Here is a 16,392-nt window from a genome sequence, read left to right on the forward strand (position 1 = left end):
GCAGAGTGAAGGAGTTGTTTGTAATATTAAGCAGTAGCAGAGTGAAGGAGTTGTTTGTAATATTAAGCAGTAGCAGAGTGAAGGTGTTGTTTGTAATATTAAGCAGTAACTGAGTGAAGGAGTTGTTTGTAATATTAAGCAGTAGCAGAGTGAAGGAGTTGTTTGTAATATTAAGCAGCAGCAGAGTGAAGGAGTTGTTTGTAATATTAAGCAGTAGCAGAGTGAAGGGGTTGTTTGTAATATTAAGCAGTAGCAGAGTGAAGGAGTTGTTTGTAATATTAAGCAGTAGCAGAGTGAAGGTGTGGTATGTAATATTAAGCAGTAACTGAGTGAAGGAGTTGTTTGTAATATTAAGCAGTAGCAGAGTGAAGGAGTTGTTTGTAATATTAAGCAGTAGCAGAGTGAAGGAGTTGTTTGTAATATTAAGCAGTAGCAGAGTGAAGGAGTTGTTTGTAATATTAAGCAGTAGCAGAGTGAAGGAGTTGTTTGTAATATTAAGCAGTAGCAGAGTGAAGGTGTGGTATGTAATATTAAGCAGTGGCAGAGTGAAGGAGTTGTTTGTAATATTAAGCAGTAGCAGAGTGAAGGGGTTGTTTGTAATATTAAGCAGTAGCAGAGTGAAGGTATGGTATGTAATATTAAGCAGTGGCAGAGTGAAGGGGTTGTTTGTAATATTAAGCAGTAGCAGAGTGAAGGGGTTGTTTGTAATATTAAGCAGTAGCAGAGTGAAGGAGTTGTTTGTAATATTAAGCAGTAGCAGAGTGAAGGAGCTGTTTGTAATATTAAGCAGTAGCAGAGTGAAGGGGCTGTTTGTAATATTAAGCAGTAGCAGAGTGAAGGGGTTGTTTGTGATATTAAGCAGTAGCAGAGTGAAGGGGTTGTTTGTAATATTAAGCAGTAGCAGAGTGAAGGAGTTGTTTGTAATATTAAGCAGTAGCAGAGTGAAGGGGTTGTTTGTAATATTAAGCAGTAGCAGAGTGAAGGTGTGGTATGTAATATTAAGCAGTAACTGAGTGAAGGAGTTGTTTGTAATATTAAGCAGTAGCAGAGTGAAGGAGTTGTTTGTAATATTAAGCAGTAGCTGAGTGAAGGAGTTGTTTGTAATATTAAGCAGTAGCAGAGTGAAGGAGTTGTTTGTAATATTAAGCAGTAGCAGAGGGAAGGGGTTGTTTGTAATATTAAGCAGTAGCAGAGGGAAGGGGTTGTTTGTAATATTAAGCAGTAGCAGAGTGAAGGTATGGTATGTAATATAAATCAGTAGCAGAGTGAAGGGGTTGTTTGTAATATTAAGCAGTAGCAGAGTGAAGGTGTGGTATGTATTATTAAGCAGCAGCAGAGTGAAGGTGTGGTATGTAATATTAAGCAGTAGCAGAGTGAAGGGTTTGTATGTAATATTAAGCAGTGGCAGAGTGAAGGTATGGTATGTAATATTAAGCAGTAGCAGAGTGAAGGGGTTGTATGTAATAGGAAGCAGTAGCAGAGTGAAGGTGTGGTATGTAATATAAATCAGTAGCAGAGTGAAGGGGTTGTATGTAATATTAATCAGTAGCAGAGTGAAGGGGTTGTATGTAATAGGAAGCAGTGGCAGAGTGAAGGTGTGGTATGTAATATTAACCAGTGGCAGAGTGAAGGAGTTGTATGTAATATTAAGCAGTGGCAGAGTGAAGGTATGGTATGTAATATTAAGCAGTAGCAGAGTGAAGGGGTTGTATGTAATAGGAAGCAGTAGCAGAGTGAAAGTGTGGTATTTAATATTAAGCAGTAGCAGAGTGAAGGAGTTGTATGTAATATTAATCAGTAGCAGAGTGAAGGGGTTGTATGTAATAGGAAGCAGTGGCAGAGTGAAGGTGTGGTATGTAATATTAACCAGTGGCAGAGTGAAGGAGTTGTATGTAATATTAAGCAGTGGCAGAGTGAAGGTGTGGTATATAATATTAAGCAGTGGCAGAGTGAAGGTGTAGTATGTAATATAAATCAGTAGCAGAGTGAAGGGGGTGTATGTAATAGGAAGCAGTAGCAGAGTGAAAGTGTGGTATGTAATATTAAGCAGTAGCAGAGTGAAGGTGTGGTATGTAATATAAATCAGTAGCAGAGTGAAGGGGTTGTATGTAATAGGAAGCAGTAGCAGAGTGAAGGTGTGGTATGTAATATTAAGCAGTGGCAGAGTGAAGGAGTTGTATGTAATATTAAGCAGTGGCAGAGTGAAGGTGTAGTATATAATATTAAGCAGTGGCAGAGGGAAGGGGTTAAATGTAATAGGAAGCAGTGGCAGAGGGAAGGGGTTAAATCTAATATTAAGCAGTGGCAGAGTGAAGGTATGGTATGTAATATTAAGCAGTGGCAGAGTGAAAGGGTTGAATGTAATATCAAGCAGTGGCAGAGGGAAGGGGTTAAATCTAATATTAAGCAGTGGCAGAGTGAAGGTATGGTATGCAATATTAAGCAGTAGCTGAGTGAAAGGGTTGAATGCAATTTTAAGCACTAGCTGAGTGAAAGGGTTGAATGTAATATTAAGCAGCAGCAGAGTGAAGGTTTTTTTTGTAATAGGAAGCAGTAGCAGAGGGAAGGGGTTGAATGTAATATTAAGCAGTAGCAGTGTGAAGGGTTTGAATGTAATATTAAGCAGTGGCAGAGTGAAGGTATGGTATGTAATATTAAGCAGTAGCAGAGTGAAGGGGTTGTATGTAATAGGAAGCAGTAGCAGAGTGAAGGTGTGGTATGTAATATAAATCAGTAGCAGAGTGAAGGGGTTGTATGTAATAGGAAGCAGTAGCAGAGTGAAAGTGTGGTATTTAATATTAAGCAGTAGCAGAGTGAAGGAGTTGTATGTAATATTAATCAGTAGCAGAGTGAAGGGGTTGTATGTAATAGGAAGCAGTGGCAGAGTGAAGGTGTGGTATGTAATATTAACCAGTGGCAGAGTGAAGGAGTTGTATGTAATATTAAGCAGTGGCAGAGTGAAGGTGTGGTATATAATATTAAGCAGTGGCAGAGTGAAGGTGTAGTATGTAATATAAATCAGTAGCAGAGTGAAGGGGGTGTATGTAATAGGAAGCAGTAGCAGAGTGAAAGTGTGGTATGTAATATTAAGCAGTAGCAGAGTGAAGGTGTGGTATGTAATATAAATCAGTAGCAGAGTGAAGGGGTTGTATGTAATAGGAAGCAGTAGCAGAGTGAAGGTGTGGTATGTAATATTAAGCAGTGGCAGAGTGAAGGAGTTGTATGTAATATTAAGCAGTGGCAGAGTGAAGGTGTAGTATATAATATTAAGCAGTGGCAGAGGGAAGGGGTTAAATGTAATAGGAAGCAGTGGCAGAGGGAAGGGGTTAAATCTAATATTAAGCAGTGGCAGAGTGAAGGTATGGTATGTAATATTAAGCAGTGGCAGAGTGAAAGGGTTGAATGTAATATCAAGCAGTGGCAGAGGGAAGGGGTTAAATCTAATATTAAGCAGTGGCAGAGTGAAGGTATGGTATGCAATATTAAGCAGTAGCTGAGTGAAAGGGTTGAATGCAATTTTAAGCACTAGCTGAGTGAAAGGGTTGAATGTAATATTAAGCAGCAGCAGAGTGAAGGTTTTTTTTGTAATAGGAAGCAGTAGCAGAGGGAAGGGGTTGAATGTAATATTAAGCAGTAGCAGTGTGAAGGGTTTGAATGTAATATTAAGCAGTAGCAGAGTGAAGGTGTGGTATATAATATTTAGTAGTAGCAGAGTGAAGGGGTTGTTTGTAATAGGAAGCAGTAGCAGTGTCATGTTCCTGACCTTATTTCCTTTATTCAGTCTTTGTTTAGTTGGTCAGGACGTGAGCTGGGTGGGCATTCTATGTTATGTGTTTCTATGTTTGGTTTAGGGTTGTCAACTAGCCTTATATGGTTCTCAATCAGGGGCAGGTGTTTTACGTTTCCTCTGATTGGGAACCATATTTAGGTCGGCTGTTCTCACTGTTTGTTTGTGGGTGATTGTTCCTGTTCATTGCGTTCTTCGTTGTCTGTATGTTCACATGTTCAGGTCTGTAGCGTCGTTAGTTTCATTTTCTGTTTTTTGTTTTGTTTGTGTTGTTAAGTGTTTCCAATAAATATGGAAACATACCACGCTGCGCTTTGGTCCTCCTATCTTCCACCTAACAACGAGCGTTACAAGCAGAGTGAAGGTGTGGTATGTAATATTAAGCAGTAGCAGAGTGAAGGGGTTGTATGGGGTCCTATGGGGTCGTATGGGGTGTTTGCTCTCTCCTAGCTTTACCAGAGTCAGTCCAACCCCAGGGAGAAACCACCCTGACCTCTATTTAATAACAGATGAATATTGCATCACTATGGAGAGACGCTGACACAGTGTGGGGAGAGGTGAGAGAAAATCTTGACTTTTAACTGATTTCATGTCTTCTGGTGAATGTTTCCATGTTTCATTCAGGGCTTATTGGAATCTTGTATTTTCGTGTTGTGATTTAATTGAATGTATTTTTTTTTATAGTTGTGTAATTTCAAATGTTGTAATCCCACATTTCAACTGCATCCACTAACTTGCCATTAACATCCAGTAATAAACACTAACCACCCACTAACCATGACATGGCATTGATCTCTCTCTCAGCCCTCTATGAACCCTTCTCTCTCTTCCTCCTCTTTCAACCAACAGTTTCCATTCCACCATTTTATCTGCCTGTCAGGAACAATTATACCATGTCCACATCCTGGTCCCCGCTGAGAACCACGGAAAAAGAAAAAAGCGAGAGGGTATTGATTTCTTATTTCTGTATTTAGTCCCACTCCGTAACACACAACCCATAGCTGGCATTGCTGCCCAGCCCGTGGAATGAGCTATTAGTTCCAGATCCACACATAAAAATGTTGCTGCGGTAGTAGCCTTGATCAAATCAAACCGTCCCAAAATGGAAATAGAGGGAAACCAGCCCACTGGCTGACTGAAAGGTCTGAACTGTGGTTTGGAAGGAACTCAGACAGGGGTTTCAGCGATGAAGAAGGCATGAGGTAAAGAAGTATTGTATTTCTGACAAGCGAGCAGCGTGCATAAGAGAGCGTGATAATGGGTTGTTCATCCTTGTCTCTATCAGGTGAGCTATTAGCTGTCAAGGCCAGGCTGTTGTGTCTCTATCAAAGACAGGAGAGAAGAAAGTGAGAGGCCAGGCTCTTGTGTCTCTATCAAAGACAGGAGAGAAGAAAGAGAGACAGAGAATAGGATAGAGACAGACAAACAGGAGGGAGACAGAATGGGATAGAGACAGACTAACAGGAGAGAGACAGAGAATAGGATAGAAACAGACAAACAGGAGAGAGACAGAGAAGGGGATAGAAACAGACAAACAGGAGAGAGACAGAGAATGGGATAGAAACAGACTAACAGGTGAGAGACAGAGAAGGGGATAGAGACAGACAAACAGGAGAGAGACAGAGAATAGGATAGAATAGACTAACAGAAGAGAGACAGAATGGGATAGAGACATAGTAGTAGTTTTTCTTCCTGGTGTTTCATAGATTGATTTTTTTGGGGACATGTTTGTTTTTTAACTCTGGATTGAAGGTTCAGATAAAGACGCAAACCCAGTCTTACTGTTTAATCGTGGATTCTGTCCATGGTCCTGGAGGTGTTCCCGTTGCTGGCGCTCAGACTGGGAGAGTGTGCCCTGTGTTTCAAACATCCCATCAGGGTCTAATAGCCAGGGGAGTTAGGGAGACAGAGAGGCAGAGAGGGAGTACACAGAGGTGGGTACAGAGGGATAAGGAGTGGAGGACAAAGGAGAAAAATATCATGGAAAAGAGGGGGGACAGGTAATGAAAGAGAGGGATGGAAAGGGGAGTGGAGGAGACAGTTTTGTTTGAGCCAGATAATGCTGCCAGAGAAGCATAAAGCACTTTGAGAAGCATTTCTTCCTCTAAAGTTTGTCTTCAGTCAAAACTATGTGGCGCTGCCTGCAGTCAGTCATTGCTTTTCCTTTCAGCTCCCGTCTCCCCCTCTAATACCTCTTATTATGTTGAGGTTCATTTCGCCGTGCTAATTGATCAAACCTCTGCCTGCGTTTCGTCAATATCACACAGTTTAACATGAAGAGGAGATGATTATGGACACTAGGAAGAGCAGCCTGTCTGTCCTCCTCACACATACAAACACACCAAAATGCACACCCATATTGACACAGACACACACACACACCAAATGACACACTCATATTGACATTCACACACATACAGACCCACACATACACACAATTGCTTTCTCACGCACAAACTGAAATCACAGAAACAGATTAACTTCCTAATGAATTCAAGTCTCTGTTTGAGAGGGATATATTTTTCAAGTGCTGCAGCTCGCTGAAGGACATCCATTATTTTCCCTCCAGGTTTGAAGTTGCTCTGTTTAAACTATTCACACCATTTTCCCCCTGCTTCATTAGTATTATATTATTTTTAACAACATCATCGTTCTCTGTAATCAGTAATAGTAAAAACAGATCAGGAAATGATAAATCCAAATAATTGAAATCATTTCAATTGTAAAGACGTGAGAGTAAGCTACCGTTTTGACCCTCTCCAGAAGCAGGCAGTTTAGTCTAAGGCCTATTGTTAAAGCCAGAGTCACGATCACTCGCTCATGGATGCTCACCTTATGTGGCGCTTAGTCATTTCATCGAGCCGTGTTGTAACTATAGTGGCTTTCTGAGGCAAACACCTGGTAATCACTATACTTTCGAACCGAATTCAACAAGCTGCCATTACCTTTCAGGACTGGATTGTGGTAATGGAGAGCTGAAAAAAGATTTGACTGAGAAACTGAGTGCTTTGTTACTTGAGACACAGCATAAATGAAAGGGTTAAAAGAAACAACCAATCGGTTGGAAGGCACCACCAAGCCGCCCCCCTTATCCTCCTCCTCCTCCATTTTCCTCGGGAAGAATTGCTCACCAAATGAAAAAGATGGCAAACGATAAAGCCCACTTTGAGGAACGGCAGGCGGTGGGCTGGAAATCCAATACAATGAAGAAGGCTGTCTATATCTGAGATTGTGTCAGGAGAAGTAGAACCCAGACTCAGCCCCGTTGCCACAATCCCCCCCCTCTGATTGAAAGGGTGGTTAGGTTATTGAGGTGGGACTAATGTTTAGCTCTCATTACGGTAGCTTAGGGGTGTGGAGTGCTGTTGGGATCATGGTATGGTAATCCCAGGGGGGTAGCTGTACACACCAATAAAATAGCATTGGTCTTCCCATGAGGTTCAGGCCAATAAGCATTAGACAGACTTTAAACATGACATCAGCGCAGTAAACTTTCACTCATTCTCCCTCTCCTCTTTTCCTCCTTTCAGACTCAACTGCCTCTGAGGCCCATAAAGTGTGTGCGTGTGCGAGCACATGCATTTGAATGAATAATTGAGGGCATGACGGAGTGTGTGTATGCTTGAATTGTGTACTGTAAGACGTCATTATCATCTCTCTTGAGCTGAGCGATCCGAGAGAAGGTGGAAAACTGTTGAGAGGCACAGAAATAGCCATTTAGTGCAGAGGAAAAGAGGATGAGGAAGGTCTGCCTTGCCTCTTGAGCTCCATGGAGCCCAGCTGGACGTGATTACCTTGATACCGGTTGGAATTTGTTTATTACTCCTGAGCTCTTGAATTCATTAGCTCACTCTGTGGGGTTCGTTAGAATGCCTCTGTGTGTGTTCACAATTCAAAAGGAAACTTATTCCGAGTTTGGAATCACAGGTGATTATAAATCCATTCCAATTTGGGACTTCACTGAAGCAATTACAATGTGAGCTAAAAGAATGCAGGAGAGCGGTTCTCCCCCCCTTCTGTCTGCCTGAATTACCCTCTTATCATCCCTGTCAGCACACAGAAAAAAAACAGAAAACACCAAGCTGACTGAAAATCATAGACTTCAGTTTGAAGATTGACATCAGGTTTATTGTTTTTTAAAGGTATAAATAAATCACAAATGTCAAATTGAAGTGTGTTATGATGTGTATTTCTACTCACAGAGGCATAAAGATTGTTATTCTTCAAAGGCAAAACAATAAGAGTCAGTGAAGCAACAATGAAGTCCGATTACACAACTCCTTGATCTCCAACGGGCCTGGAACAGGCGGCTCAGCCTCTAACAGATAAGGAGGAGTACTGCTCTCCTATCATCGCTCACCACGCTGTCCTTCCGACACACTCTCTCACTTTCTCTCTCGCTAACCATCGACTAATAGGCAGTTTAGCCGCTGAAGTGAAGCCTGAGCTAACGCTAAAGCTAGATTGTGCAGGCTGTGATGCTCAACATAAGTAATGGGCAGTTTAGATGCTGGAGTCAGTCAGGCCCACTCACAGTAGTGTTAAAGTTATTTTACTGAAGTTCAGGACTCTGGCCAACACTGTCCTCTACTAGTACATCTGTTGAAAGCTAACCCTGGGAGGGTTAGTAGACACTGCAGTCAGAGCAGTGTTGCTTATAATTGAAGGGCATATTGAGGAGCCCCGAAAACTAGTCACAACTCAACTGAGGTTCTCCATATCTGCTATGCTGACTGCAGAAAGGTAAGGGGTGGTTGACTTGCATAGTTTTAGATAGAGGGAGAGAGATAGATCATTTGAGCGTGTCTGGGCCGTGGCTCTGGGTCTGGCTGACAGGTCTTTGTTGACAAAAGAGACGCCACTCAAACTCTGTGAGATGTGACTCCTCACTCTATATTAGGGTTTCATAACTTTTTTTTTGCAATCTACAAATTATGTTTCATTATGTTCCGGGCCCCTGACCATCCGCTCCAAAAAAAATCTGCCTGAATGGTGTTGATGATCCCTGCTCTATAGGAAAGTAAAGCACAGCCTGGCTCTACCTCTCCATCCCAACAAACAACAGCACTCAGTCATTTGTTCTCACTCCAAGAAAAATCCCCTCCAAAATTGACTCTGATATGTGTCTAGAATAAGTCTAGAATGTACTACTCCTCTGTACCTCTACAAAGAAATAATACTCCTTCCTGCATCGGTGTATAGCCAACATTCTCCAGTTGACACAATCAGCAATGATAGGTAGCAGCACAATAAATACTACTGCATTTAGCCTAGCTTAGCATGAATGTCAACCAGATAGGCCTATAGCAGTGGACACCAACCTTTTCTGAGTCAAGATCCCATTCTGAGTCAAAATGCAAGCCTAGATCTACCGCTCAGGTTTCTTTTTTACATGACTTACATAAACAACACAAGCCTATGCAACATTAACCTATTAAAAACACGACTGTAGCAATAAGGTTTGTGCAGAAGTCTATAGGCCCAATATACAATAACAGAATATTGGTTGTGCTTCCATTGCCCTGCCAATGCATCGTTGTTCGGAGCATTTTTATTATTCTACAATGTAGAAAATAGTAAAAATAATGAAAACTCCTTGAATGAGTAGGTGTGTCCAAACTTTTGACTGGTACTGTATATTGAAAAATGTGAAGTAAGCTACAGTATATGATCACACCGGTAATAGATCAGTTGTTGTATTACATTTAAATCATTTGGTTTTTATTTGTATTTTACTGGGCTGATGGAGCCTGCATCTGATGGTCAGTCTCAGCAGCGGGAGAGAGCAGCAGACTGAGGGTCAGTCTCAGCAGTGGGAGAGAGCAGCAGACTGAGGGTCAGTCTCAGCAGCGGGAGAGAGCAGCAGACTGAGGGTCAGTCTCAGCAGTGGGAGAGAGCAGCAGACTGAGGGTCAGTCTCAGCAGCGGGAGAGAGCAGCAGACTGAGGGTCAGTCTCAGCAGCGGGAGAGAGCAGCAGACTGAGGGTCGCCTCTCAACATCCCTCCGAACTCCCTTTTCTCCGCCGACACTGTTCCGTCTTCCAGCTGATGGCGAAACTCGAGTCGCACCGCATTATTTTGTTGTTACTCCTATGAACAGAGAAAGTGAAACTCCTCGATATTAAAAAAGGCCCAAGCAGCTAATAATAACAATGCAAGCCTATAGATACATTTTCCTATTCATTCATTACAGCTGCAGTGTAAGCAGGAAGAGCGCACATTTTATGGCTTATAAATGTGTTGAATAAAAAGTGTTGCTGGTAAGAACTTAAACATAAACTCACTCATACAAATAGAAGTTATTTGCTGTATTCGTTGACAGTCTCTCTCTAGTTATGGTTTTAAAACGTTTTGAAATCTCACAGTATCAACTTTGCTTTTTTTTTACACCTGCTAGGTTACTGCAGACACGGTAAACTGAGCCATCCGATTGGCCAGCCGTGGGCCTATAGTGCACTTGATTTGGCTGCCGAGAAGGCAGAGTTTGAACCTTCAGACACATGAAATGGTTCAAAATGGGAGCAGTTCCCCTCCCTGGAGTGCAGGGCAACTGAATTGGGTGCAGCTACTCTCCCGCCAAATAAAAACAATAGGAATGCAAGGCTTTATCGTTGGGTTTTTACAGAAATGTTTGGTGATCGACTAGGAATGCCTTAGAGATGACCAGTCGGTCACGATCGACCGGTTGGTGACCACTCGCCTACAGTATAGATAACTCACTGTAAATGCTAGGCTATGTAGCTTAGCATCACTGTACCTGCTACGCTATGTGGCACCACTGTAAACAATTATCCACTTGGTTTATCATCAGTGTAAATGTATACAGTATATCCTCAGAGCTTAGTGTCCCAGTAAATGTTTCTCCAGCCCAGTTTAGCATGAGAGCTACCGTTATTCCAGGTTAATACTTGGCGGAAAGGTAAACGCTCAACTTAAGCTAATCTGTATTGTTAGTCAATTTGTAATGCCCATGCCGTCTCTGGCTCCTAGCCATGACTCCAGACCCTTTCAAATAGAAAGCTGTCAGTTTTTGGCACGCTGGGTACTCACTGACAGAGAAAGAAGAGAGAACTTGGAGAGTGTGCAATGGGAACACCGGGGTGTAGATTGTCATATTCTGCGCAGGAGAGAGAGCCAACAGTGGCTCTGGCTCTAAGACTTCCTCTCAAGCCATTTATACACACAAAACATGTAGGGACACATGCACAGTGCCATCGCTAATAGAGATGTGGTGCATTCCTTTTTCAGACCCCCCCCCTCTCCCAATCCCTCCTTTCCCCTTATTAATTTATTAATTCTTTCTCTCAGGTGATAAACATTTCACCTCGTTGTCATTTGCAGACAGATATAGCCCTTGTAAAAAATCTGTGTTCTTTTTTCCCTCCATCGGCTCAAACCCACCAGGGTTTTATTTCTCATTCATTCCGGCGCTTCATCTGGGTTTGTTTTTTTAGTTCATATCCCCCTCCTCCTTCCACAGACAGACAGCTCCAGTATCCCAGCCTGACTTTGGTTTCCTCAGACAGACAGACAGCTCCAGTATCCCAGCCTGACTTTGGTTTCCTCAGACAGACAGACAGCACCAGTATCCCAGCCTGCCTTTGGTTTTCTCAGACAGACAGCACCAGTATCCCAACCTGCCTTTGGTTTCCTCAGACAGACAGCTCCAGTATCCCAGCCTGACTTTGGTTTCCTCAGACAGACAGACAGCTCCAGTATCCCAGCCTGACTTTGGTTTCCTCAGACAGACAGACAGCTCCAGTATCCCAGCCTGCCTTTGGTTTCCTCAGACAGACAGACAGCACCAGTATCCCAGCCTGCATTTGGTTTTCTCAGACAGACAGCTCCAGTCTCCCAGCCTGCCTTTGGTTTCCTCAGACAGACAGACAGCTCCAGTATCCCAGCCTGCCTTTGGTTTCCTCAGACAGACAGACAGCACCAGTATCCCAGCCTGACTTTGGTTTCCTCAGACAGACAGACAGCTCCAGTATCCCAGCCTGACTTTGGTTTCCTCAGACAGACAGACAGACAGCTCCAGTATCCCAGCCTGACTTTGGTTTCCTCAGACAGACAGACAGCTCCAGTATCCCAGCCTGCCTTTGGTTTTCTCAGACATACAGCTCCAGTATCCCAGCCTGCCTTTGGTTTCCTCAGACAGACAGCACCATTATCCCAGCCTGCATTTGGTTTTCTCAGACAGACAGCACCAGTATCCCAGCCTGCATTTGGTTTTCTCAGACAGACAGCTCCAGTATCCCAGCCTGACTTTGGTTTCCTCAGACAGACAGACAGCACCAGTATCCCAGCCTGCCTTTGGTTTTCTCAGACAGACAGCACCAGTATCTCAACCTGCCTTTGGTTTCCTCAGACAGACAGCTCCAGTATCCCAGCCTGACTTTGGTTTCCTCAGACAGACAGACAGCTCCAGTATCCCAGCCTGACTTTGGTTTCCTCAGACAGACAGACAGCTCCAGTATCCCAGCCTGCCTTTGGTTTCCTCAGACAGACAGACAGCACCAGTATCCCAGCCTGCATTTGGTTTTCTCAGACAGACAGCTCCAGTATCCCAGCCTGCCTTTTGTTTCCTCAGACAGACAGACAGCTCCAGTATCCCAGCCTGCCTTTGGTTTCCTCAGACAGACAGACAGCACCAGTATCCCAGCCTGACTTTGGTTTCCTCAGACAGACAGACAGCTCCAGTATCCCAGCCTGACTTTGGTTTCCTCAGACAGACAGACAGCTCCTGTATCCCAGCCTGCCTTTGGTTTTCTCAGACATACAGCTCCAGTATCCCAGCCTGCCTTTGGTTTCCTCAGACAGACAGCACCAGTATCCCAGCCTGCCTTTGGTTTTCTCAGACAGACAGCACCAGTATCCCAGCCTGCCTTTCGTTTTCTCAGACAGACAGCGCCAGTATCCCAGCCTGCCTTTGGTTTCCTCAGACAGACAGCACCAGTATCCCAGCCTGCCTTTCGTTTTCTCAGACAGACAGCACCAGTATCCCAGCCTGCCCGCTCCTCGGCTCGCTGTCTTTATGACCACAGACGTCAATCTCCCAGTGCTTGGCGAGCAATCGTCTCACCATACAAATGTCTGCGTGTGTTTTGGAATAGGACATATTTGACCAGTCTTTAAATCTCAATCTAAGGATTCGGCCCTTTGAGGGATTCTGTCCACCACCAAACGTGCTATAACTCATCCGCAACCAGAGTTCATTTTTATGTTTACAGGGACCGTGCACATTAACCAACGTTGAACCTTATCTACTGTCCACTACTCTCAATGTGTCACACAGTGAGAGTAGTGGACAGTAGACAAGGTTCTCTCTCTCTCTCCCACCAACACAGACTGATACATACAACCATGCCTCTCCCACCAACACAGACTGATACATACCACCATGCCTGTCCCCACCAACACAGACTGATACATACCACCATGCCTGTCCCCACCAACACAGACTGATACATACAACCATGCCTCTCCCACCAACACAGACTGATACATACCACCATGCCTGTCCCCACCAACACAGACTGATACATACCACCATGCCTGTCCCCACCAACACAGACTGATACATACCACCATGCCTCCCCCACCAACACAGACTGATACATACCACCATGCCTGTCCCCACCAACACAGACTGATACATACCACCATGCCTGTCCCCACCAACACAGACTGATACATACCACCATGCCTGTCCCCACCAACACAGACTGATACATACCACCATGCCTGCCCCCATCAACACAGACTGATACATACCACCATGCCTCCCCCACCAACACAGACTGATACATACAACCATGCCTCCCCCACCAACACAGACTGATACATACCACCATGCCTGTCCCCATCAACACAGACTGATATATACCACCATGCCTCCCCCACCAACACAGACTGATACATACCACCATGCCTGTCCCCACCAACACAGACTGATACATACAACCATGCCTGTCCCCACTAACACAGACTGATACATACCACCATGCCTCCCCCACCAACACAGACTGATACATACCACCATGCCTGTCCCCACCAACACAGACTGATACATACCACCATGCCTGTCCCCACCAACACAGACTGATACATACAACCATGCCTGTCCCCAACAACACAGACTGATACATACCACCATGCCTCCCCCACCAACACAGACTGATACATACCACCATGCCTCCCCCACCAACACAGACTGATACATACCACCATGCCTCCCCCACCAACACAGACTGATACATACCACCATGCCTGCCCCCACCAACACAGACTGATACATACCACCATGCCTGTCCCCACCAACACAGACTGATACATACCACCATGCCTGTCCCCATCAACACAGACTGATACATACCACCATGCCTGTCCCCATCAACACAGACTGATACATACCACCATGCCTCCCCCATCAACACAGACTGATACATACCACCATGCCTCCCCCACCAACACAGACTGATACATACCACCATGCCTGTTCCCATCAACACAGACTGATACATACCACCATGCCTCCCCCACCAACACAGACTGATACATACCACCATGCCTGCCCCCACCAACACAGACTGATACATACCACCATGCCACCCCCACCAACACAGACTGATACATACCACCATGCCTGTCCCCACCAACACAGACTGATACATACCACCATGCCTCCCCCACCAACACAGACTGATACATACCACCATGCCTCCCCCATCAACACAGACTGATACATACCACCATGCCTGTCCCCAACAACACAGACTGATACATACCACCATGCCTGCCCCCACCAACACAGACTGATACATACCACCATGCCTGTCCCTACCAACACAGACTGATACATACCACCATGCCTGTCCCCAACAACACAGACTGATACATACCACCATGCCTCCCCCACTAACACAGACTGATACATACCACCAAGCCTCCCCCACCAACACAGACTGATACATACCACCATGCCACCCCCACCAACACAGACTGATACATACCACCATGCCTGTCCCCACCAACACAGACTGATACATACCACCATGCCTGTCCCCACCAACACAGACTGATACATACAACCATGCCTCCCCCACCAACACAGACTGATACATACCACCATGCCTGTCCCCACCAACACAGACTGATACATACCACCATGCCTGTCCCCACCAACACAGACTGATACATACCACCATGCCTGTCCCCACTAACACAGACTGATACATACCACCATGCCTGTCCCTATCAACACAGACTGATACATACCACCATGCCTCCCCCCACCAACACAGACTGATACATACCACCATGCCTGTCCTCATCAACACAGACTGATACATACCACCATGCCTGTCCCCATCAACACAGACTGATACATACCACCATGCCTGTCCCCACTAACACAGACTGATACATACCACCATGCCTGTCCCCACCAACACAGACTGATACATACCACCATGCCTCCCCCCACCAACACAGACTGATCGATACCACCATGCCTGTCCCCACCAACACAGACTGATACATACCACCATGCCTCCCCCACCAACACAGACTGATACATACCACCATGCCTCCCCCACCAACACAGACTGATACATACCACCATGCCTGTCCCCACCAACACAGACTGATACATACCACCATGCCTGTCCCCACCAACACAGACTGATACATACAACCATGCCTCCCCCACCAACACAGACTGATACATACCACCATGCCTGTCCCCACCAACACAGACTGATACATACCACCATGCCTGTCCCCACCAACACAGACTGATACATACCACCATGCCTGCCCCCACCAACACAGACTGATACATACCACCATGCCTGTCCCCACTAACACAGACTGATACATACCACCATGCCTGTCCCTATCAACACAGACTGATACATACCACCATGCCTCCCCCCACCAACACAGACTGATACATACCACCATGCCTGTCCTCATCAACACAGACTGATACATACCACCATGCCTGTCCCCATCAACACAGACTGATACATACCACCATGCCTGTCCCCACCAACACAGACTGATACATACCACCATGCCTGTCCCCACCAACACAGACTGATACATACCACCATGCCTCCCCCCACCAACACAGACTGATACATACCACCATGCCTGTCCCCAACAACACAGACTGATACATACCACCATGCCTGCCCCCACCAACACAGACTGATACATACCACCATGCCTGTCCCTACCAACACAGACTGATACATACCACCATGCCTGTCCCCAACAACACAGACTGATACATACCACCATGCCTGTCCCCAACAACACAGACTGATACATACCACCATGCCTGTCCCCACCAACACAGACTGATACATACCACCATGCCTGTCCCCACCAACACAGACTGATACATACCACCATGCCTCCCCCACCAACACAGACTGATACATACCACCATGCCTGTCCCCATCAACACAGACTGATACATACCACCATGCCTGTCCCCACCAACACAGACTGATACATACCACCATGCCTGTCCCCACCAACACAGACTGATACATACCACCATGCCTCCCCCACCAACACAGACTGATACATACCACC

At 45.1% G+C, this 16,392-nt stretch overlaps 1 protein-coding gene across 1 annotated transcript in view; it reads right to left on the reverse strand.

Moving 5' to 3' along the window:
- Window positions 1–13,307, reverse strand: part of LOC129832530 (uncharacterized) — a 56,664-nt gene extending 43,357 nt beyond the window's left edge. Inside the window, exons 1-2 of the mRNA XM_055896649.1 lie at window positions 11,188–13,307; window positions 861–9,876 (exon numbers count right to left, since the gene is read on the reverse strand). Of these exons, the coding sequence (XP_055752624.1) occupies window positions 861–3,754 (2,894 nt within the window). The 5' untranslated portion in view covers window positions 3,755–9,876; window positions 11,188–13,307. The remainder of the gene's footprint in view (window positions 1–860; window positions 9,877–11,187) is intronic.
- Between the last annotated feature and the right edge of the window lie 3,085 nt (window positions 13,308–16,392).

This window comes from Salvelinus fontinalis, chromosome 33 (genome assembly GCF_029448725.1).
Source record: "Salvelinus fontinalis isolate EN_2023a chromosome 33, ASM2944872v1, whole genome shotgun sequence".
Taxonomy (NCBI): domain Eukaryota; kingdom Metazoa; phylum Chordata; class Actinopteri; order Salmoniformes; family Salmonidae; genus Salvelinus; species Salvelinus fontinalis.